Source organism: Rhea americana, unplaced genomic scaffold, assembly GCF_003343005.1.
Source record: "Rhea americana isolate MKP2758 unplaced genomic scaffold, rheAme1 scaffold_24, whole genome shotgun sequence".
Taxonomy (NCBI): domain Eukaryota; kingdom Metazoa; phylum Chordata; class Aves; order Rheiformes; family Rheidae; genus Rhea; species Rhea americana.
Genome location: NW_028186357.1, coordinates 2,559,525 through 2,583,879, shown reverse-complemented (window position 1 = coordinate 2,583,879; position 24,355 = coordinate 2,559,525). Strand labels below are relative to the sequence as shown.

The following is a 24,355-nucleotide window of genomic DNA, read 5'->3' as shown; positions in this document are numbered from 1 at the left end:
CTTTTATTACAGTTTGTTAAGCATGCAGGATTCCATTTGTGTATTAAAATTATTGCCACTTCCTTAGTGGGACTGCAGAGAACTATGCAAATGTGTTCACCCTTGCTTGAGTTTCTTCTAGGCATCTTGCTGTTGTTCTACACAGACATTTTAGATGCTCTCATATCTCTTAAGCTTGTCTAGGGGAAATATTTGTAGATACTGACTGCAAAATGTCAGGGCCTTCACTTTTGGCTCCTCCTTACTAATTSTATTTCTTATTTGTTCTGCATTGTCCTCCATCATTTTAAATCGGTGAAGGTAACCTAAAGTTTGCTAAGTGGGTTATGGGACTGTTCAAGGGGCTCAGAACCTCTTGAATGGTCACTCCTAAGTTACCTATGTCATCAGCGACCAAAGACGGGTTTAACTTTTGATGGCAACTGTTTTTCCCTTGAGTGTTTTTTTTTCTGTTGTGCTTTGCATGTTGCAGTGTAGTATTAATACTTCATGGGATCACTCTTGCTTTGAAACCCTTGTTTTATTTTTATTTCTTGGTATGTGTGAAATAACTGAGATAGTATTTTAAACAGCCTAATATTAAGAAGATAACTTAGAAGACTAGGCTCATTTGTCTATCCATATGGTCAATTATGTGCGTGAATGGCTCTTCCATAACAAAATTTGGAGTCCTTAAGTTAGGTTCCTGCTCTGAATTACTGTACACCGGAGTTGCTTGCTCTGGTCACTGAATATATAAGGAGCATAGTAAGACCAGCTTCCTAACTGTGAGGCAGTTGGGTAGTGTGAATTCTTTTTGTGCTTTGTTTTTTTTTCATCTGTACATTTTGTTTAAGAATGTATATTCTGTTGCAAAACATTGTCAATGTAAAAATGCAATCTAAATATTGAGATAAGGTGAGGAATTYTGAATGTAAAACACAGCATTGAGAAAAAAGATAGGGAGTATTTTTGCAATGTAGGAATACTTGCTGTTGGATTATGGGTCTAAAACCACTGACACAGGTTATGCAGCTAGTACTAGATACCATCGACAGGACAACTTAACAAATCTTCTGGAAGGCCATACTATACCACAGTCTTCCACATYCTCCCTGACCCAGACCTCTCTTTTTCTTTGTCATAGCACAGTCTGACTTATAACCTGCTTTGTGCTAGGGAGGTCATCTGGCAACTTCAGTCACGTAGCAGAGGAATGAAGGTTGTGTGGGAAGGTGTTTCTGATCTAGTGATAACCTAGTCCAAATGGGCCTGTGGATCATTTACCCATAGGTCTAATTCACCACTGTKAGTTCATGGATTTGCAATTTAAGAACTACAGATCCTGGCAGCTTTGRCAGATCTAAACTGACATTTGCTTTATCAGCACATCAGACAAAGAGGCTTCAGTTTCATGATAGAGGGAATTGATTTGCTTGTTTAATTTGTTCTTTTTTGCAGAAACTAAACTTGTGCATGCTAGATATCTGTCTGTGAAGCTGTGACTTGCACGTTAGCATAGCTTTTGTTACTCTTGCAACTTCCTGCTGTATATTTTTATTCTGTACATATCCTTTGCAACTGTGTGTGGCTCTGTGGCAACCATCAGGTCCCGCTCCGTGGTCTTTCTCCCCCACTCTGAATTGTCGCAGACTGCACAAAACCTGAGGATTCCACATTTCCATGGTTTCTGGGGGTCATTTCTGCCTCTGTGCCAGCCGTTTTGCTGTGTTGTTTCATCGCTAGGATACAAAACAGCTCAAACAAATGTATTGTCATAACCGTATTAGCAGTGGAGGAACTACCGCAGAGCAGTGAGAGGAACAGGGAAAGCAAGGAGTGGCCAGGAGTGCAACCTGCTTCAGTCAGTACTCTGCTAAGAGACAGTCTGTGGAACCACCACCTGGGATTTGCTAACTTACAGTGCATTTCAATTCTACCAAATAAGCCACCCAAATTTCCTCGTGTTATGACACATACTTATATGCATATGAGTAAACTAAGGCCCAAGGCAGTTACAGTATTTATGTTTGCAGAGCAAGTACCTGACAGTCTGTAAAGCTTCAGGAGGCTGGTGTGTAACAGGCCTTTCATTCTGTATCAGAAGTGAAGTGCTTTAAGGAGAATTGTAAGGGAAAGTTTGTGGCAACTAGAGTCTGATTAGTCACTGGAAAACATGCAAATTTCTGCATCTCTTCCATGAATCCCTGTAGTTTTACTTATAATCTGATGATTCACAGCCATGACAGTTTATGCTCTGAGAAGTCAGTGGTGCCTTCACTAAACATGCAAATGTGTATTTGTCTGTAAGAAGTCCATACAAATTTCAAGGAAGGTTCTGCTGAGGACATGAGGTTAATTCTCTCTCTCTCTCTCTTTTTTTTTTTTTTTTTTTTGATTACCTAGGAATTTTTGTATCTAAAGAGATGACCTCCTTTTGTAAAAATGAGTTGAACTATATTTTAATCCCTTATTCTTTAGGGAAAGAAAGGTAACCTAGCTTTTTGATGTCCTTGATTTATTGCAAAACACTTGGGGAATTTAGTCATCTTTTGGTTGTGTGAACATACAACAAGAAGTAGGTTTAAGAAATTGGAGAGCAATGTTTAGAAAAAGTGGTCATAACACATCAGATGTAAAAATGTTCCTGTTTATGGACAAGAGGTTAGAATACTGGTGAGGCTGAAAGAGAAAAATGAATAGATGTATTGATATTAATTTATTCTGRAAACTTCTTTCCCTTGGAGGACGAAGTCCCTGTGTTTGGGAGTGGCAGAGATTCAGACTTCTAATTAATATAATGGCAAGATTACTAAGTACAGAAATAAAAACTATTTGAATTGAGGCTTTTAATGGTAATGATATGCCTTAGTATAACATGTAGTAACAGTTTCTTCTTTCTGTAATCCAGACCTACATTAATGCGGTGGGTCTACCTTATACTTTCTTTTTTTTCACTTTTAATAGAAAGGTGTGATGAAACTGCTTAATATTTTAGTTTGCTATTAACATGAGCTGCTAATTTCACATTCTCTCTCTGTTCCTGTTCTTTCTGTTATTTTTTTCAGAAGTTTGTAGAATAAAATGGCTGCCATTTTTTTAAAAATGCACTTGGCATTTCAAATTTGTTTGGTGTTACTGATAATTYCTTTGACCTATGAAAATAGGAGTTGTCCAGGATTGTTCAGATCACTTGAGATTTTCTTCCTGCTTAAAAAAGATTTTACTGAATTTGTCTTCTAGAATATGTAAAAAACAACAACAACAAAAAACCCTCAAAAAACCAAACTAAAACWCAAGGGGAATTTTCATGTTTCAAGYTGTGCATTAAGAAAGAGAGTGAATTGAAATAAAGAACTAAGTTTGCAAGTTCATGATATAGAAAGTGTGGGTTCTGCTCTGTTACCAGATCTGCAGGACTGCACTGTGTTCATGTTTTYGTATTGGGTTACATTGCCAAGTAGGAATCACGTTCCTGCAAAATATTGCACTTGGATATTTTATAATTGAAACTGGGGGCTGCAGTGCATCTATTAAGTAATCAGTAAGAGGAACAGACCAGACCACATGGCAATCTTCAGAGTAAAGCGAGACCCAGGGATGTATAACGGCAGTCTAATGCATGCTGCCACAGGTGGTGCTGTTCTAGATAACAAGGAAGGTATTTATTTAATGTTGATCCATGTATTTTTTGAATTTTATACTGCATTATGTTTTCCCCAAAATTTCATTTTGCTAATTTTACTTTTAAAAATCCTTACTAAAACAGCCTGCTGAAGGGAGAACAAGTTTTGATTCAGTGCATCTTTTTGGCTCTCAGATACTTTGGGTAGTCTAAAAACCCCTAACACCTAAGCAGCTATTTATGAAAGTGTTTTACATTATTAAATATAGCTGAGGGATTCTTTTTTCAATAGGTTAAATAACTACATCATTTAAATAGTAAAATTTTTAATGGCAGTATGAATTTGCTATTTAGTGGGAAATTGTTTTTTCTGTCCGTTTGGAGAAACTACTGTAAACATTTACTGCATCTGTATCTTTCTGGGAGAAGTAGTGGTTATTTGCATATTCTCCTGTTGAGAAGTGTGAAACAAGTGCTATTTACGGTTTGAATGTTAGACTTGACATTACTGGTTTCTATAGTAACTTTTTTTTTCTTTTTTTTTACTGTTACCACTTTTTTTTTAGTGTTCAGAATACAATAGAAATAACATGTCTTTGCAAAAGTGAATTCATGTTTTGCTCTTTGTGGAGAATCTTTTCGAACAGACGATAAAATTCACCTTTTTCTGTTTTGAAACTGATGTGTTTCAGTTCTTACTTAGGKTATCTTTAAGTTCTTTGTGTGCCAGTCTTCAGCTGAGTATTTAGAGCTTGGTTTCTGTGGTCAAATGAAGAAATGAACGTGTGTAGCCCTTAGCTGTTCTCAAACCATTTCTTCCCTTTAGCAGCTCAGGTCTGCAGTGTGTAGGAAGACCAGACTTCCTGTCATGGCTGGGCAGTGAACCAGGAGGAGAAGCTCGTGAACTTAGCCCCGCTCACCATAAACGTGATTGATCAAATTTTTTGTTTCATGGGACAGAATTTAAACTTTTATGGACACGCATGTCAATTTGACTTTATCCTTATCTTGTGCAGTTAACTTTTTTATTTTTGATATGATACCAATAGCTGTTGGAGACTTATGGCTTTTTGATTCTGAGTTCATCAAACTGGGAAGGGCTGTAGTATGTTTTTGCTCTGCTGAAAAAAGTTGTTGATATAAAACATAGTTATAGCTGGTAAGATGGGAATTTGTTGTTTCTGTACACGACAGCTTTGTGTGACCTGATTACTTAGAACCGTGTGGGTTTTCATGGTACACTTCTCTGAAGCTTTTGTCAGTTGCACAGCTAAATCCCCAGAGGACCCCTTGGAAAGGTAGTCATGTGTTCTTTCTCAAGATGTACCATTTCTCATGTTGCAGCTTTTTAAGTCTATGTTTTCAKATACTGTTGTGGCTTACTTGTAATGACTTCGTTGGGCCACTGAATGTCTCACTAAATTTCACGGTTTCTATGAATTGAATCATTTTTCCATATCCCATCTGTACTCACGTGCTATGGGAGATTTCTGCCTTCGTGTGACCAAACCCTTCTCTTAGAGAAGCCTCACCTGTTTCCTTTACAGTTACCCAAGATCCGTATTTCATCACTGTTTTGAATAAAACAGGCTGATAAGGCACACCTTGCCATTAACTGTTGGATAGTTAATCATCAGTTTTGCAGAAGTGAGAACAAAGCCATTGTCCCCATTAACCACCATGAAGTACATTTGCAAAAGGAAATTAAAGGCTTTCTTCATTTAATGRGGGCTTATTTGCACACAGCTTAAGTATCACAGTTCAGTTTCTGCTATTCCAAAATGAAAGCTTCAGAACATTTTGTAATGCAAATTGTTGAAGAAAAAAAGTGGATTCTGAAAACTAGTTCTTGTGCAAAATGTTACTATTTAGACACAAATAAGAGCATGAATGTATTAATGTAGAGAATTCCCACCCTATGTCTCAATCTACACCACTTAGGTGATAAATSTGCCTTATTTTCTCTAAAATATTGCCAGGAGTTTCCCTTTTGCTTTCCTGAGACTGTTGTTGAAAATACCTGATGAAGCGGATAATGCTCATGGCCTGACTTCTAGCTCTGTAAACCATATCTTACAGCACTCTGTTAAATAGTCTGTAATGTCACTATCAGTTCTCTTTTGTGTTGTTTATTAGGTCTTTTCTGTCAAGGGTAATTTGSTAGGTTGGTAGCCTGTAAAGTTTTCTGACTTCATTGCATTTATTTACAGTCTACATGACTTTTCAGCCTAGAATTACCTGACTGGAGCAAAGTTGATCTATGCAGACACTCYTGCAGTGAACTTACATGGGCACTTTGAGGTAGCATAAGCGGTTCTGTTATTGGAACTGGTTAGCGTCAACCAGGGTCAGCTTTCTAGCCCAGTTGTCTGGCTGCTGAGTGATTTTGCACCTCTAAGGGATGGGCATTGTGTGACCGCAGGCAGAGCTGCTCCCTTGGAGTAGTGGTGCTGGCTTGTTCCAGTGTTCATGGAATGAGCYGCATAGTGTTGTTATATGCAACAATACAGTGTTTGTAATTCTCCTAATCACGTCACTCGTTGCCTGTGCTTACCTTATGCCATGTCTTCTACTTAGCTTGCAAAGCACCTTTTGTAATGGAATCCAGGCTTTTACAATCTGCCTCTGAGTATAAGTGTAAGAAAGGTACTAGTAATTCATACTTAAAATGGTGTGACTAAATGTGATTTCTGTTGCTAAGTTATTTCAATGGAGTTCAGCAGAGATATCAAGGATCAAAAATTTATTGCAAAATTTGAGGCAGTAGAGAGCTCTAGTAGGTGCTCTGGAAGGCACTAAGCAATTAATCTGTGCAGTCTTTGGCAAGTAGCTATGTAGTAGTGTAATGATCCATTGAATTAGCTGACTTGCCCAACAGCAAAAGCTGAAGTTTAGCAACTTCAGGCTCTGGACTGCCTCTGTAAGTCACTAATACTGCACATCTAGCTCTAAGCTTGGAACAGTGTAGTAGTTGAAGGTGCCTTGAGTCCAGTCTCTTGAGGCAGTTGTCAGAACCAGTAGATGACCCATGAGATTGCCAAGGAGATCCTTATAGTGGACTAAAGTAATCATTTAGCAGAGTAGATGAAATGTAAACTTGCACCCTYGGGTTTTTAGAACATAACTAGGCTTTTTAGGTAGTTGAATGGGGACAGAGTACGTTGGGAATGCCCTCTTTGTTTTGCTGGGTGTGAATCAGTTTCTCTGCAGGATTTACTCTGATTTATGTTTCCTTGAGAAAAGTGTTAACCTGTTAATGTTTTATGGAACTTGCACCTGCAAGCATCTGCGACATGACCTTACACTTGGCAAGCTATGTATGTCCAGGTGTGCACTTTTTCAGATGTATCAAGCCTCGTGGATATATGTCTTTGAAGCCAGGGAAGAATATGGCTCTGCAATTTGAACACATGGTTGAGAAAAGATTCCAGTACTTCATGTAAAAAGTTCACAGTAATTGCTTAACTACTGAATTGKTTCGCTTGATATTTACTGATCTGAATCTGAAACATGTTGCAGATTTTCCTGGCTGTTCCTTTCTCAGTTCAAATAGGTCAGCCATTCTAAATATTAGTCTTCRTGTGCATTGTGTGAAGAGTGTGGGACAACTGGAACCTCCTTGGGGAGGCAGCAGAGCTTGGCACCGGAGCACGGTTTTATGGTCGTGTTGTATGTCTCTCTCCCCCTTCCAGTTTTCAGCCTTGGCTTTCCTTTCAGCAATACAGAATAATACATACTAAACCACACCTTATAAAATAAAGTTAAAATGTATACCAGTAGTTTCTATTCATTTTGTGAAACTGGAAAATGGAATTACATCCTTCTGACTATAAAAATCTGAATCATATTTTCATACAGAGTTACATATATCTGTTTCATAAATTATTTTATTAAGCGTAGTAGTACTTTGCCAGAATTTTGTTGAGCAGCTCCATATAGAATGTTGCCTAAAAAGTACAGGAATGTAAAATTCTGAATTCAAAGTCTTAAGAATGTCTTCTCTCATCTGGATAGGGTTTTTGTTTGTTTGTTCTCTTACCGAACCACTCCTCAGTCTACCGAATGTTTAGCAATTAGGGTATAGTAATCTCTTTTTCAAAGACAAGTCAGCGAAACAATATGTTTGCCTTATGATGTGCTTTGAAATTGGACTTATTCTAAAGTGTACATAATGAGAGATCCTGTAATAGCAATTGAGTTCCTATAAAGCCTTTTTGTGAGCACAAATGTTACCAGTTCATTATTACTATACAGAAGTAATATAATACAGAGGATGGATATAATTTTATTTGAATTGGTTACTAACTTGTGGAAGGAAAATAAGTTACAGTTACTTTACACTTCTTGTTAACAGCATCTACCTTCATGGTCCAGTACTTAAAGCAGCGTGAATAAAACAAGAATATGAGAATAGCAACACCAGTGTGAAAACTGTGTGTGCAGAAGTCTTTGTACATGTATGTGTGTATACACACATTCAAACAAGAGAACAGGATGGTAGGTTTGAAACGTTATAGTGCAAGGAAAAAAGTATAGTGAGTGTAMACGTAATGAGGGAAGACATTAAGCAAGTTTGTGTGCTAGTTTCAGAGGTCACTGTGAGGTAAGAGCCACTTGAAGTGAAAACAGCAATGAAGGTTGTGAAATCTTGTCACCGCTAAGTTTATGCTCTGAGAGGGTCTTTGTGTTGTGCTGTTTCATATGTATAGAATTATGGRAGTCTGAAATGCAAGATATGCTTCACCTCCAAGTTAAAAATTGTGTTTCCCAGCAKGCGTTTGTTGGATGAAAGGAAGGGAGAGAAGATGGCTGAGGTTGCTTTTGTTTGTCACTAGGAATGAACCAGTGAGGGACACAGTACTATGTTGTTTATTGTGGCTGTGCCACCTCCTCCTCTCTCCAGATAGTTACTTTCTGTCTCTGCATCCTGATTTTTCTGAGATTCATGTGAAATTCTTGGGGTGAAGTGGGTTTTCAGATGCAGACATTTTGGGGTGGTTATCTAGATGCACAACTACAGATCTAAATGAGAGGCTTGATTATTGGAGGATTCAAGACATCATTGGGGCTTTTGATTGCAGACCATTTGTGAAAATCATGCCATATATTTGTTTTAGAAGCTTGCATCTAAATTTAGAGGCTTAACTTCAGCCGTCCAGATACGCAGATTGTAGATGATGTTCTCCTGGTGGACTCAGATACAGACAATGAGACATTACATGTTTTACCTTGAAGATAATTATGCCAGGAAAAGTAAGTTTAAATAAGATGCTTGTGTCCTAGGATAATCCTTTTGTTTTATGTTTGTACAGTGCATTAAAGTTCAGATTGACCACTAGTGTCCCATTTTTCCTTTGGGGAGTTGGATTAATGGCTGGGGTTAATAAGTGCCAGATGGAAAGTTTGTCCTGGGATACTCTGCAAAGAAAAAGAAATTCCTAGATAAATTCATGTTTTGTTATCTAGATTTTGATGAGGAAACTTCTTGCTCTTCTTTCCCTCCCTTCCATAATGGTCACAGAAATACAGYATTCCACAAGCCTAACTTTTAAACAGTGCTCAGCTCTACCTCTCTTAGAAGTCTTCTTTCTTCATTGTGCATTATTAACTGTTCTATTATGATGAGGTGCTCATTTAAAACATGTTTTTTATGTTGCAGAGTTGTTGAATACATGGACAGAAGCCCTCAGCCATTTTCCGTGGGTCTTGTTAGGCCTGATAAACACATTTTTGAGAACAGCCATGAAATGTTTTTCTTCACTCTTCCTCGTGTTGCTCATAACTCAAGATTGTCCTGAAATGGGAAGAACTGTGTATTTGTCTGGTCCACAGGCAGAACAAAACCACTTCCTCAGTTTTCTAATAAGTATCTTATCTTGAGAATGCACATATTTCTATTTCAGTGCTGCCTCACTGATAGTATGCAGGCTGTATAGCAAGGGTTTGATAAAAAGGGAACTGACTCCAGAAAATATGTGCTAGCACAGTGTTCCYGTCTGCTATGCAGAAGATAAAGATCTGTTTGGAGTTGATCAGGAAAAGGCTGATAAATTGTGAGGTTGGATTCTCTCTTTAGATTCTGGATGGTGCTTAATATACTTATTTAAAATATTATTTAAAATATTTTTCTTACAGATGCCAGTGACTGTGCTGGGAGGCTAGCTAACTAGCTAAGATGCAGTGTATGATTTTTAGGTGCATAAAGTTATATGTTACATCTCTGAACAGTTGGCATGTCAGTTGGAAATTTTTTGTTCGGGTAAATGTCATTTGTTAAACTATGTAACCCCTAGATTATGTATATAAATTTGGTGGATAGTGATAATCAAATGATAAAAATATGACAAGATATTTTTCTTCTTCTGATCCTTCTTTATTGGTCAATAGTACGTTTAGATAGTCATCAGATAAGACTTGGATTGCAGGCTAATGTGATTTGCGTTTTTTTTGTCCAAAAAAATCTATAAGTAAATTTTGTATGTTCTTAGATTTTCTTCTTGTTGTTTTAGGCTTGACTTAAATGTAGTCACAGTTGTATTGACTGAGTTGTTGTTGTTTCCTTTCAGTGGATCTGATGGAAATAAAGGAAATTCGCCCGGGAAAGAACTCGAAAGACTTTGAACGTGGCAAAGCAAAGCAAAAAGAACAACACTGCTTTACTATTTTTTATGGTACCCAGTTTGTCCTCAACACCTTAAGTCTAGCAGGTACTATTATTTTTTTTTTTAAAAAAAAAAACTTTATTTCTTCTTTAAACCTAACTACTGAACTCTGGAATCAAATACATTGATGGAAAAGTAGTGCAAAGCATAACGCTGTTTTCACTTCTCCTAAGTTCAACAGTGCGATAGATATTTAAAAGCTGAGAGAGATCTTTTACTAAGGCCCTTAATATGTATGAATGGCTGCATTTTGAATGTTTTGCTTTCAAATAGTGTTTTATATGAGAGTTTTTTCTCCTTGTGCTGTCTAAACAGAACAGTTGTGTAGCTTAGATGTGTAGTACAYGATTCAGTTGTTGCAGTTGGTCTTACGCTCTGCAGATCAACACTGYGGCATGTTTAAGGAAGGTAAATGCATGTCACTCACTACAAGACTGCTACAATTTAAGTAGCAAGAACTAATGTAGTCTCCTAGTAAACATTTCTCTCAATACACTCCTTCCTGAGACCTCTTTAACAGAAATATTAGAGAAAGTGCAGTTGGATTCTTGCAGTTACACAAGCTTTTGCTAGTTAAATATCTCATGTAAGGCTTTCAATACTGAAGAACAGAGGTGAAATATTTTCCTCTCTAAAATCAGCAGAGGATTTGCTCATCTTCTCTGCAGCCAGAATTTTGGCCTGGCATTTCAGTCTTGTCAAAATGATTCTGGAGATGATAGCTATAAAGAGTTAGACTACAGCTATGTCATGGAAACTTTCATATCACTTGGGAGCAATTACAGACTAAATTGGAAAATTAAGCTCTTTTTCTGCTTGTGTATGCATGTCACCTGATAATATTAAATATCTTCTAAAGGAGATCAGGGGACTATGAATGAAGTCAAAGGGTTGTAAATTGCAAATAAAGAGGTACATATGCAACAGAGGAAAGTATGTGCTATATCTGTGAAAAAGTTTGAGACACTTTTTATGTCAGGTGAGATTGTCCAGGGCTGCAAAAACAACAAGTCTGAAGTGGAAAAGAATGTAAGTTCTTATAGTACAGGCTGAATGCAATTTCTAACTAGTGAAGCTTACAGAAGAGTTTCTCCTTTAAAAGTTCTTGATGGATCCCTGCTTTAGAGTCATGTAGACCACCTATTTGGTATGGCATTTCTCTCTGTTCTGTGCARGAATACACTTGTCCATTTCATAAACATTAAATTCAATGCAAAATCTTAATGGGAGAAGTTGTGARTGCTTTGTAAGCTTTCTAGCACTAACAATAGACCTTTTTATTATTATTTTTATTATTATTATAAGTAAGCTTAGGAAGTGTGGGTTAGATGAGTGGGCAGTGAGGTAGATTGACTTTTAAAACTGACTGAATGGCAGAGCTTAGAGGGTTGTGATCAGTGGCACAGTTTAGGTGGAGGCCTAGACTAGAAGAGCTAGCAGTATCACCCAGGGGTCAGTACTGGGTTCAGTCTTGTTCAACTCACTCATCAGTGATCTGGATGAAGGGACAGAGTGCCTCCTCAGGAAGTTTGCTGATGACAGCAAACTGGGATGAGTGGCTGATACAGCTGAAGGCCGTGCTGCCATTCAGAGAGACCTGGGCAGGCTGGAGAGATGGGCCTGAGAGGAACCTCATAAAGTTGAAGAAAGGCAAGTGCAGGGTGCTGCACCTAGGGAGGAATAACCCCATGTATCAGTACAGACTGGGGGTTGACCTGTTGGAAAGCAGCCCTGTGGGACCTGGAAGGACCTGGAAGTTYTGGTGGACAACAAGTTAACCTTGAACCAGCAGTGTGCCTTTGTGGCCAAGAAGGCCAATGGTATCCTGGGGTGCAYTRGGAAGAGTGTTGCCATCAGGTCAAGGGAGGTGATTCTGCCCTCTACTCAGTCCTGGTGAGGCCACATCTGGAGTTCTGGGCTCCTCAGTACAAGAGAGACATGGAACTAACTGCTGGAGAGAGTGCAGSGTAGGGCTACGAAGATGATCAAAGGGCTGGGGCGTCTGCCCTCTGAGGAACRACTGCGAGAGCTGGGCCTGTTTGGCCTGGGAAAGAGAAGATTGAGAGATGATCTTATCAATGCACACAAATATTTTAATGGGAGGTGTCAAGAGGGTGGGACCATACTCTTTTCAGTGGTGTTCAGAGACAGGACAAGAGGCAACGGGTACAAACTGAAACACAGGAAGTTCCACCTGAGTATAGGGAAGAACYTCTTTACTGTGAGGGTGGCAGAGCACTGGCACAGGTTGCCCAGAGAGGTTGTGGAGTCTCCTTCTCTGGAGATGCTCAAAACCTGYCTGGACGCAACCCTGTGCAATGTGCTTTAGGTTACCCTGCTTAATGAGCGGGGTGGTTGGGCTGCATGATCTCCAGAGGTCCCTTCCAACCTAACTGATTCTATGATTCTGTGACTTTTTTTAAGTAGAAGTGAGGTACTACTTACAGCAGCAAATGTTAATTCAGTGTGTGAGAATTAATTGCTTATAGATTGTAGCACTAGAACCCTGTTTTTGTGGTCTGATGCACTGGAAATTAAAGACTGCTTGTGACAATATAACCCCCTGTGACAGATTTTTTTAACTTCAGAACAAATTTTACCATTGTTGGATGAAGTCTGTGAAAATTTTGAGCAAATCGCTGTGCTTTAAATGTAACTGTGCCAGGTACCTTAGATTGGTTTCCTCTGGCCTCTCCCATTACTCCAGGCAATTCTGGAAAACAGGTCTCTGCCAGTACTTTAAAACACTTGGTACCAGGAGGTATTAAAACACTTAGTACCAGGAGGTACGTCGCCATAATGCTGAGCTGCAGAACAGCATGACCGATAGAAGTTTCAATTAAGGGGGAAATCCTTTTCCGTGTTAGAACACTTTGTCATGGTTTCTTTAAACAATATAAAATAATTGTTACTTAGAAGGGAATGGTAGCTTTCATAAAGGGCTGAATTGCCTTGGGAAAAGAATTGGTTTGGCACTGGTAGTGGGTGTTCTTTCTGAAAACGTAACTAATTGAAAAATGTTTCCATGGGGATTTGAGGCTAGCCTCTAGCTTCGTTCTTGGGGAAATACAGCATTGTTTTAAAGTATATTTAAATAAAACGTAATCTTCATCTTTTGAGAGACTGTTTTGCTTTGAAGACAGTTAAAGAATTTACCCAGATTAGAGCTCGTGTGTGAAAATAATTTTTCAGAACTGGCTTAGTTGAAGAACGCTTTCATGCGTTTCAGAACCAGCACACTAAAGAAATGGACCTTGCCAACTGGAAGCTGTAAAGACAGCATCTCATCAAAGGCTAAAAATACCCCTGTTTTCAGCTTTAACCAGTCTTCCCCAGAGAAGGCTGTTCCGGGCATGCAGTGCATCATCTTTCTTCTGTTGAGCTGAAGCATTACYAAATGTGATCATGATAAATTACGCAGAAGACTCTTCTAATTTGGGAAACGTAAAGGCAAACTAAATTTGAAACAAAGTAAGGCAGTAGTAAACCAGTTTAGAGTTCAGGTGAATCTTCCTTCCAACTCTACGATGTTACAGCTGGGTAGGCAGTTCTTAGACTCTTCTGAACTTACCTTGCATTAGAATGTGTTATAAATCAGTTACACTGATTTTTGTACCTTGCTTCCTTCTGTTCTTTTTGACTAAATCTTGTCTGGGACAATCTGTGTTTGGATGTGTGATTATGACAGACATGAGCTGGTAAATGTCCATCAGAAGCTGGTGCTTTGAAATCTTCTTGTAGGTTGCTTAGAGTATTATGGACTGAGGTGACAACGCAACATACTGAGTTCTCTTGTTTGCCTGCTTCTAGTTGTTGTAGGTCCAGGCTACAGCCCTGGACTTTGGCTGCTTTGGAGACAAAAGATAAGGGGGAAAAAAGGTTATTGTGTTATTACAAGAGCTTAGCAATAGTTCCATAGTTTTCTGGCTGTAATATTGAAACTCACCTACTCTGATAGGCTAAGTTTTAAAAGGATGTATTTTTTGACATCGCTTCCAGGATTAACTCTCCCAACCCTAAATTTACAATGTTTATTGTTAGTTCTAGATTGGCAACATGAAGCCTGTGCCATGATATTTATCAAAGAGAAAGGTTAACCTGCAACACAACAAATTATGTCTTGGTTTTGCATGGATGTTTCTTAAACCATACTCTCCCCTCCACCCCCCAGCCGATTCTAAAGATGATGCTGATAAATGGCTGTGTGGCTTGAATATCTTGTATCAGGAGGTCATGAGTGCTCCCACACCTGCAATCATAGAGAGGTATGTGGATATTCTTTCACTTTGTGAGACCTGATGTTTCTTTGGAATTGAAGGTGGAAAACCTGAAGCATTTTTTAAGATACAAGAGGTGGTGTCTGCCAGCCTTGCATCTCAGTAATTCCCGGGTGCACTTTTGCAATTCTCCTTTGTATTGGTACTGTTGCATCATATGGCAGTGTGGTCAATTGACTCTGAGAGTTAGGCTGAAAAATGAATATTTTTGAGGATTACTTTTCAGCAGCCAGCCAAATKATGGTGAAAATGCAACCTTAGTGCTTCAGAGGATGTTACCCTCAAAATTGCTCATGCCCAGAATTCCAATTTTCCAGAAAGCTTTTAATTTAGTGTCTGTACTTGATTATTGTTTATTGTTGTTGACATTTTTGCTTGTGGTAAGTCACTGCTGTTGGCTGCTGTGAGGGTATACCCAGTCCTTTCTTGCTAACTGTCCAAATTGCAGCTTTGATACTGATGTTGTCTTTACCTACCTGCAGTTCCAATAAGGGAAAAAGTACTCTTCTCTTTCTGCCCTTATCTGTTAATATTGCATCACGAAGTGCTGTGTTCCAAAGGTGGTTACATTTGTGCAGTGGACAAAATACTCCCTTGGAGACAGAATATAAGCTTGTTAGTGACATGCTGTAATCATCATTTGGACCAAAATTGTGTGTGTTTTGAAATTTACTTTTGATACTGCTAGTATTATTTTGCTGTGCACCTGAAACCTACATGCATTCTAATTATGATTTTTCTTWAAAATTCTCTATTTTCCGTCTTCAAATTTTTAATTTTATGCATCTAACAGACCTTTGAGCCAGCAGCCTCAGCTGAGTAAATCATTGACTTCATGGAGTTATTCTGGTTTGTACTAGCTTGACGTTTTGACCCATTCTATCCACTTACATTTTTGCAGTTGCTGGCGGTTCATTCTTTTCTGCCTTGCCTTTCCCCTTCCTGTGTTGTGTGGCTTGGAAATGCAGTACTAAGCATCAGAAAAGTATTTATTAATAAAAGTAGTGTTATGAAACTGGCTGAATGCTGTGATGTTGCAACTGGAAATGTTTTTGCTTTATTAAAAGGCATATTTTTTAATTTTAAAATATTTCTGTTGAATTTCATCTCTGGATTTTGATATTCCATTGGCTGTATTTCTTTTTAATTCTCATATTGAATCTTTTTTTTCCTTTTTCCTCAAGCTGGCTGAGAAAACAGATCTATTCTGTTGATCAAACTAGAAGAAATAGGTAAGAAGCTCTTCCTCTTCATGTTCGATTTGTTTTTAGTGAACTTTTCCTTGCAGACTGTAATGTGGAATGTTCCCTTCTTTGGCCAAGATGGGAAATACGAGAGACTCCAGAAAACTGTATTTGGTGTTGCTTTGACAACTTATTTGTTGCCTTTTGATAAACACACAAGGTGCATAACGTTCGCTCGTGTTCCTATGTGATATAATGGAGTAGGAAATGAAAAATAAACCATTTTGCTTTTTAGTCTAAAATAACCCTGCCTGTATAAGGAAAGGAGTTTGTCCTCTTGTGCTCTTACCACTCAGCTCTGCAGCTATGTTAGGTTGCTTACTTTACAGAAGTCTTTGCTCTTTGATAGTCAAGTCGGAGCCCAGCAGTGTGGACTGTTATTTGCCATTAGTTTTCTTGTGTGGCTGTGCCACCACGTCTTCCCTCRTTACTGAAGCAGTTTTGTATTGGAGTGACTGCAGTCTAACATAGATAAATGCAAACCAGCTTTTAAAGGCTTGTTCATGCTCAATCAAGCTGCAAAAGCAGAACTGAGTTGCTAAAGGTCCAGAGTGAAATGTTTGATTGGTTAGTCTTCTCTGGTCTCAGTCCTGATGGGGTAGAACATGACTAATAGCTGTGATACTAGTTTGAAACTAGTCACAGCAGCTACTCTAGATATAGAATCATAGAATCAGTAAGGTTGGAAGGGACCTCTGGAGATCATCTAGTCCAACCTCCCTGCTCAGCAGGGTCACCTGGAGCATGTTAGCCAGGGTTGCATCCAGGCAGGCCTTGAAYATCTCCAGAGAAGGAGACTACAGAATCATAGAATCATACCAGTTGTAGGGTTGTCCCAGTAGTAACATGAATTCTTTCCTGCAGGGGACCAGAGCTCTGAGAAGAGGACAGAATATTTAAAGGGAGAGGAGATAACAAAGAGATAGCTGAGGATATTACCAAAGAGAAAGGACTATTGGTATGACAGGGTAGTACAGTGTAAGAGAGTTATTTTAACAGTGGGAAAGGGAAGACATCTCTTGAGGATAGAAGCAGGAGGAAGCAAAGTTAATGGTTTGGAAGAAAGGGTARAACTATTTCCTGAGTTCTTGCTTTGATAAATGTAATTTTGTGCAATTGGCCTGGCTGTATGGATTTCTCTCTCTGACGTGTTCTGAGAGACCAAAGCCAAGAAACCATTTATGGACTGCTGCTTCTCATGTGAAGAAGCCCCATTCTGTTGTAGCCCCCCCCGTGCTGTGTAGCCTTGTATGTTTGAGTTTCAGTAGTAGGTTTCAGGTCCATATGCGAAGTGCTTTTGTAGCTTTTGCATAACAACACAGGAGACTTTCTTTAATGAATTCAGTGGCACACTTCTCATTAAAATTGCCAGAAGTTGTGGAACACTGAGGAGAATGTTAACTCCTCYTCTACCATGTATATATTACTTTACCACGATTTTGCCCTCTTTCTGTAACATTCTGTTTTTCTAAGATGTGCTTCAGAAGAGAGAAGAATACTCATTTCCTCTCATTTAAGCCTTTTCCTAAAAGCAAAATAAGGCATAATGTTTCATTGTGTGAATGAGGCCATGTTATGGCAGGAAATAACACCATTCTGCAAACAAGCTGTGGTGTTGTGCAACTGGCTTCAGCGCGAGCAGAGAGAACTTCAGGAACAGCGTTCCCAAAGTTGGCTGGAGTGGGGAAGTGCAAAGTACCCTCTGACTTTAACGCCTGCTGATACCTTTTTAGAAACTAGTCCTGCAATGGCAGTGAGGCATTGTGAAGCAAAAACAAATGCTAGAGTAGAAAAGCTCTATCTGACAGAGTATGTCTGTTGAGTTTTTCTTTGATGCTTTAGGTTGTTCTATCRCTACAAGGCAGTCTGGGTGCAAGGGGACTTGCACTGTGGAGATGGCAGTTTTTCATTTTCTTGTTAGATGATTCACACCTTTAGAAAATTTCAGGAAAGGACTTTGAACTGAGTTTCATTGTGTTTAGTGTTGCAGTTTGTAGAGAGGTTAWTTGTAAAGGTTAGGCTTCCAGGCCAATCCTATTTAACTGGTCGAGTTTTTGCCAGCGGTAATGATGTCCCAGCTCTTTGTTTTAGTTTGTGCTTCTCTGACCGGAGGAAATTGCTTGTACTCAGTGTTTAGGGTACAAATGAAGTGCTCGTTTTTGCTCCCCAAAGAATTGTTTTTTTTTTTTCAGAGGTCTGGCGACAGGGCGGAAAGCCAGGAATTTCCTGAGTTCTAATCTGGCTCTGGCATGGATTTTGGCTAAGTTGCTTCTTGCTTTGCTTCTTTCCCTCTCTACACAATGGGGATGAGAATATCTCACAGAGCAGTTGCTTGCATGGACAGTTTGTAGAATAAAAGCATGACTTTGTTCTCTGTAAGCACTGTGTTGCTTAAAGTCTGAAATATGTGTCTTACCTGAAAGGTCTCACTGTCATTTGGAAAACTTTGTTTTTTTGAAGTCAGTACTGTTCTGCTTATGCTGTTTTATCAATGGATGTTCTGAAACTATGAAAAGGTTCAGAAGGTCTAGGTAGACAGATCTTGAAGGTAGTCCTCTTTGGGGAGACTTGGTTATGTAAGGAAGATGAGGTCATGTTCAGATATTGCAGAAGCAATCTCTTGTTACTGATAATCAACTTTACCATCTGAGTGAGTAACAGCTGGAGTTAAAGATTACAAAGGTATAGAAAACTTGAGCTTTTAATTTTCTGTTTCATCTCACCTTCTTTGTATATTGTTTGTATAATGTTTTCACTGTCTAGATTACCGTTGCAGTGGGATTGAAGCAATGGAAGAAAGGCTGTGATTCATCTGACCACGTTTAAACATCTACATTTGAGCTGACTGTCTAGATCTGGCCAACAGTTAGTGGAGAGAAATGAGTGTCTCTGCAGCACTATTCATTTTGTCCATATATSTATAGCCAAAATATGTGAAATGCTTATTTCTCCCCGCAGATTAGAAAACGCATCTAGCTTGCTTAGATGTAGATGTTATGTTTATAGAGGTGTACGGTTATGTGAGATGAATCCTACCTAAAATGTTTCAACAGTCACTTTTTTGTGTTGATAGAAAAAATATATATTTTTTTCAGTAGCTGACTGAATGCAATAGAACTGTTGTGTTTTTTTTCTGCTCTCTTGTTTTTCAGTATCAGTCTTAGGGAGCTGAAAGCTATCCTTCCCCAAGTAAATTTCAAAGTGAGCAGCATGAAGTTCTTGAAGGATAAATTTGTGGTAATTACCTGTTAACTTACATCTGTTTGATATTATCTTGCAGATGTTGCTATTTCTGTTCAGCRTACGGTCTGTATTTTTGTTTCACTACAGTTAAATGTACTGTAAATGGTATCACTTAATTTACAAATTTGGCTTTGCGTGTAACCATGACTTTAAGAAAATACAGACTTACATGTTTGTACTTTTCATTTGAATGTTCCCTAAAAACAAAATGGGATTTGAATCTGTTCTGCTGCTAACTGTACAGATGCATAGGAAATTAGTCRAGATAAGAATTATTAAGTAAGAATTCTTTTGCAATATGATCAAAATAATAACTTTTCCCTCCCACTTGTGGTAATATTCTGAAGGTTTTTTCTGTTCCTGCAGGAAYTGTAAAGATCTCCACCTTTTCCTACTTTCTAGCTCTCCACCCTTAAAGCATACATTCTTGCTTTTGTTGCTCCAGCTAACAATGACCGACTGAGACACTACTTTACCCTCAGTAACTTAGTGGAAATAGAGTCAGGATGTAAAATGCAAGGCTAGAAATGTGGGCTAGCAGCAGTAAGTTACAAACTAAGAGTCTGTTCACCTGTTCGTATTCTTAAAAAATAAAGTAGAGCAGAATGTGTAAGGTTGCACTCTGAATGGGAGTAACTTGTTTGCTATACAAACACGATACAGAGAATTCTAAATTCACTGGATGCTACTTTCTGTCACAGGAAATAGGTGCTCATAAGGAAGAACTTAGTTTTGAACAGTTTCATTTGTTCTACAAGAAAATTATGTTTGAACAACAGAAATCGGTAAGCTTTTTCATAAGTGATTGCCATACTTTTAAACTACTTGGTCAGAATAAAGAGTGAATGCTGATTTTTTGTTGTTGTTGTTGTTTTTTCCCCATTGTTGTAACATAAAAAGGGCTTTTCTCATATTACTGTACTTGACATTTAGTTAACAGTCACCATCAGTAATTGATTTAGGAAGGTAAGTCCTTAATGTTGCTTCTCATGTGTTGGTAGTATAAAGATGCACAAAAGAAATGGAGTTTCTACTACAAAGAGCTTTTCTTGTGAGCTTGTTCAGTATATAGTGTCTTTATATCAGGTCTGGTTGTTTTGTTTACTGATAGAAACAATGTTTTTCCATACTTCTGTTAGTCTTGTATCACAAAGAACATTATGTAAATTGTGCTGGGATGTACCTTGACCATCAAGTAATAGCTGCTGCTGTTGTCCTGTGCTTAGAGATAACCAGTGATGAGTCCACAGCATGATGTGCTTTAGAGAGTCCTTGTGAGTGCATATAAATGCAGCAGAATTACATTTCATTAATTTCTGTGGGCAACTGCCTGACTACTGTTCTCCGTGTGTACATTACATAGATTCATTAAGTTGGTGGCACCTGCATATATTTAGTGATCCTGAAAATGCAGCAGCCTTTATAGCTGTGTGAAAACACCTAATGTGGACTTACTTGCATAAATGTCTTAATTGATGACATTTGTGCATTGTTGATTGGATTTTTAAGTTGTTAAAGTAGAAGCTTTTATAATGAAAGTTAGTACTGTTTCTTTTGTCAATAGGACTTTCTTGTTCTGGTTGAAAGTGATCATGAAATTATTATGAGGTAGTAAAGAATCTCCATTACTGTCTGGGTTTTATTTTTGCTCGTGAAAATCTAGTTAATTAGCCTGAGCACAAAGTTACCTAAGAGTAAAATACAGAATAAGGAGGCTATCTGACTTCCTTAAACTGTTGTTATCACCCCTTCTGGATCATTTCGAAGAAACTCCTCAGTTTGCTCAACAACTGCTTGTGGGTCAGCTGATAGATTTCCCGCAATCTGTAGCTATGCTGATCCAAGCTGCAAGCATTTAGATTTAGCAATTTAGATTTTACACTCCAATGAATAAATATGATGGAAGATAAATACTTCCAGTTTTTCTGGGCTATCAAGCAATAAAAGCTCCCTGGTAACTTGACTGATTGTGTGCATAAGGTRCCTTATCAATGGCAAGTTTCTTGCCTGAGAATTGTATGTTTTCATCCTGAAAGGCCTGAAGTGCAACTTTACAGTATGTTTTTTTCTATTAATTTAACTCAAAATGTATGTTGCCAACTTGTATGCACTTTCTATAAAGTAGAAATTCATGTTTGTTCCCCTTCACAAAGCAATGGTTGTTACTAGATAGAGGATTGTGTATTCTTCTATTATTTATCTCTGCTCCTTTTTCTTTCTTGTTTTAAGATTCTTGATGAATTCAAAAAGGATTCCTCTGTGTTCATTCTTGGGTGAGACTCTTCATTTGTATTGTTTTTCACATGTATGTATGGTTGCAGTGCTGGAGAACTTGCAGTCTACTTACAGATCCCTATTTGTTTGTAATTACATCGCTGTTTTTTGTACTTTTGCTTTGGTAAGCAGAAAAAAAATGATACACCTTGTTGCATTCAGAAAGGTAAATTTATCATAGAAACAAGTCCTGGTTATCATTTGCTAAATGTTTTTACCTCCTAACTGCATGAATGGCATGGATGTCAACAAGGAAATTCGCCTGCCTTTTGATTTTAGTAAGAGCTGAACAGAACTATTAAAGGACAGAATTTGATGGAGAAATTTTACCTTCAGTCTGGAGAATGATGTGGCACACAGGCTTTGGCTGGGTACGAGTACAGTGCTGACCTAAACATTTTCAGCAATTTTTACTTGATGGACTTGAGAATAAAGTAAGATATATACCAATGCCTGTGACCTCCTTTTTCATGTTGTAATATTTTGAACATGAACTAAACCAGTTTATCTTAGTTTTTGAATATTATACTAACAGATCTAGTGCATTACTTAAAAAAAAAAAAAAAAGCTCTGAGTGTACAACTTCCCCCCCCCCCTTTTTTTTATTTTTAAGTCTTTGGTCATCTCATACAGATTAAACTTGATGAGACTACTTAAACCCATAGATTTACCAAAGATGAGTGGGTTGTAAGTATCTTATTAGTGCTATATGATGCACCATGTGCATCCTACAAAAGGGGATGCAACTGTGCTCCTTTCTGTCAGTGTGGCTGTATCCTGCCTCTTTTTTYCAGGTTTTGATTTGCTGCTGTAGATCGTCTGAATAACACATGGAAGGAGTTACTTGTCGAAAGGTGGCTCTGCCATAATTTAATATAAGAATATATCCATATGCCTTACCTGACGTTAACAACACACTTGTAAAATGAATGCTGCTCTTTTTCTATAAAGCAGGAAACAGAATTGGCAGTTTTCCCAATGAATCGCTATCAAAAATGGATCAGGGATCCAGGAGACCTTATTTGAAAGCTTGAAATACAATGATTACATAACTCAGTATTACAACTTTAATCTAAATTCCACTGAAGTTATAAAAGATTTTAGTGGTAGCAGTAGGATTATACTGTAAATCCAAGATACAACCTCCTGTCACTTTCTGCTATAACATTTGATGACACACGCTCTGTTATTTCTTTAGCTTCACTTATTTTATTTTATTTTTTAAAAGAAACACTGACCGTCCAGATGCTTCGGCAGTTCATCTCCATGACTTTCAGAGATTCCTGCTACATGAGCAGCAGGTAAGAAGGTTATAGGAATCTAGAGCTCTTGAGGTTGTCTCACAGAATTATATACTTACAGGAAATGTAATGTGTCATAGAATATGACTGATGTCAGCTGTGACAGGAGGTCTTGGAAAATTTTTTTCTCATTCAYTGACATTAAAGGCCACAGGAATTACTATTTTTCATCCATGTAAAGACTCTGAGGGTGAATCAGAAGAGGAGGATACTGTAAATAAGGTTTTAACAGATCTCTATTTAGTCATGTAGATAAATAGACAGCCTGAAAATAAACACTACATGTTTGTCAAAGATGATATCGTGACCTAGTTGCAGCTGTCACTGCACATGCATCTGGGGTAATACCTTGGCCATGGCCCTGTTCTAGCAGCTCTTTTTTTTTTAAGCACACAAGCTGACTGCTGCAGTTTGAGTCAAACGGAATTTTCTCTTGAATGGAGACAGTTCGGTGCCCCGTGTTAGCAAGCAGATAAGGATTGAGTTGAGGGATTGCAGCTGTCTTCACCATTGTATATAATCTTATTTAGCACAGACACCRTGGAAAAAAATCATAATTTGCTATATAGGCCAATCTCTAAGGATAGACAGTYACAATAGTATATAGTGGAAATTCACAATAGAATGTAATGGAATGCTTCTGAGATTGCTCGTTGAATTTATCTGCGTTCCAATTCTTTACTTCCTATGCATTTTAGATTCGTGATACTGGTTAGGCACTGCTAAGCTCCAGATTTGCAAATAACTATCAAAACTCAGATCAACATTTCCTGTATGAACTTGATCCTTTCTTTTGCTCCCTGTTACACTRTGTTAAAATGACTTTCAGACTGCATTTAGAAGGGAGAAGACTATTTTTTAAGCCTTACCCTTCAGAGGCCACCTATYTACTGTGTGCATGCCTGTGTTTACAGATCTGGTGTGTATCTTCTGGGCCTCCAATCTGTATAGAGGTRCTTGCACGAAGAACTTCTTTTTCCCCCTTAAATGTCACATAGGAAACTAAAATGTGTGGGTGCAGTAAAACGTACTGTCAGTTAAATGGCCAGATGAGAGAGTTTTAATGCATCACATCTGTAGGTCTCTCTCTTCTCCATTTAATTTTATATAGCGTATCACAGCATCTAAAGCTTTTTGCTTCTTTATTATTTTTAGGAGTCTTGGGCACAAGATCTCAGTAAAGTCCGAGAACGAATGACAAAGTTTATTGATGACACTATGAGAGAAACTGCTGAACCCTTCCTCTTCGTTGATGAGGTGAGATAACTATACTTTCTAATAGTTTCTCATGGACATTTTGCTTTCATTGCTACTTTATAGTTTGTTAATTGGATGGCAGATTCTTTAGGCTGCTCTTGCTACATTGTGGGATTTCTTTTGGCCTTGTATGGTCAAAAGCGTTTAAATTTGGTTTCTCTTCATATTTTAGTTTCTCACTTACCTTTTTGCAAAAGAGAACAGTATTTGGGATGAGAAATATGAATCAATAGATGTGCAGAACATGAATAATCCTTTGTCCCACTACTGGATTTCTTCCTCTCATAACACGTAAGTTACCAAAAGTCTCATTATCTATCTGTGTTCAAACACATGATTTCCCATCAGTATGATGAAGCTTGGGTATGTTTCATACTCTCCAGAAACCTGTCAGACTTGGCTGAGCATTTAATGTTCTATAAATCGTTCCATCCTGGAATGTGATAACATCTGGTTCAACAAAATCCAGGTCTTTCACAGCACCCGCCCCCCC

At 38.2% G+C, this 24,355-nt stretch overlaps 1 protein-coding gene across 1 annotated transcript in view; it reads left to right on the top strand.

Moving 5' to 3' along the window:
- PLCG2 (phospholipase C gamma 2) overlaps nt 1–24,355 on the top strand; it is a 60,805-nt gene that overhangs the window by 5,399 nt on the left and 31,051 nt on the right. Inside the window, exons 2-10 of the mRNA XM_085306471.1 lie at nt 10,171–10,311; nt 14,438–14,531; nt 15,728–15,775; nt 18,940–19,024; nt 19,732–19,815; nt 21,260–21,303; nt 22,533–22,605; nt 23,761–23,862; nt 24,035–24,153. Coding sequence (XP_085162597.1) covers nt 10,171–10,311; nt 14,438–14,531; nt 15,728–15,775; nt 18,940–19,024; nt 19,732–19,815; nt 21,260–21,303; nt 22,533–22,605; nt 23,761–23,862; nt 24,035–24,153 — 790 coding nt within the window. The remainder of the gene's footprint in view (nt 1–10,170; nt 10,312–14,437; nt 14,532–15,727; nt 15,776–18,939; nt 19,025–19,731; nt 19,816–21,259; nt 21,304–22,532; nt 22,606–23,760; nt 23,863–24,034; nt 24,154–24,355) is intronic.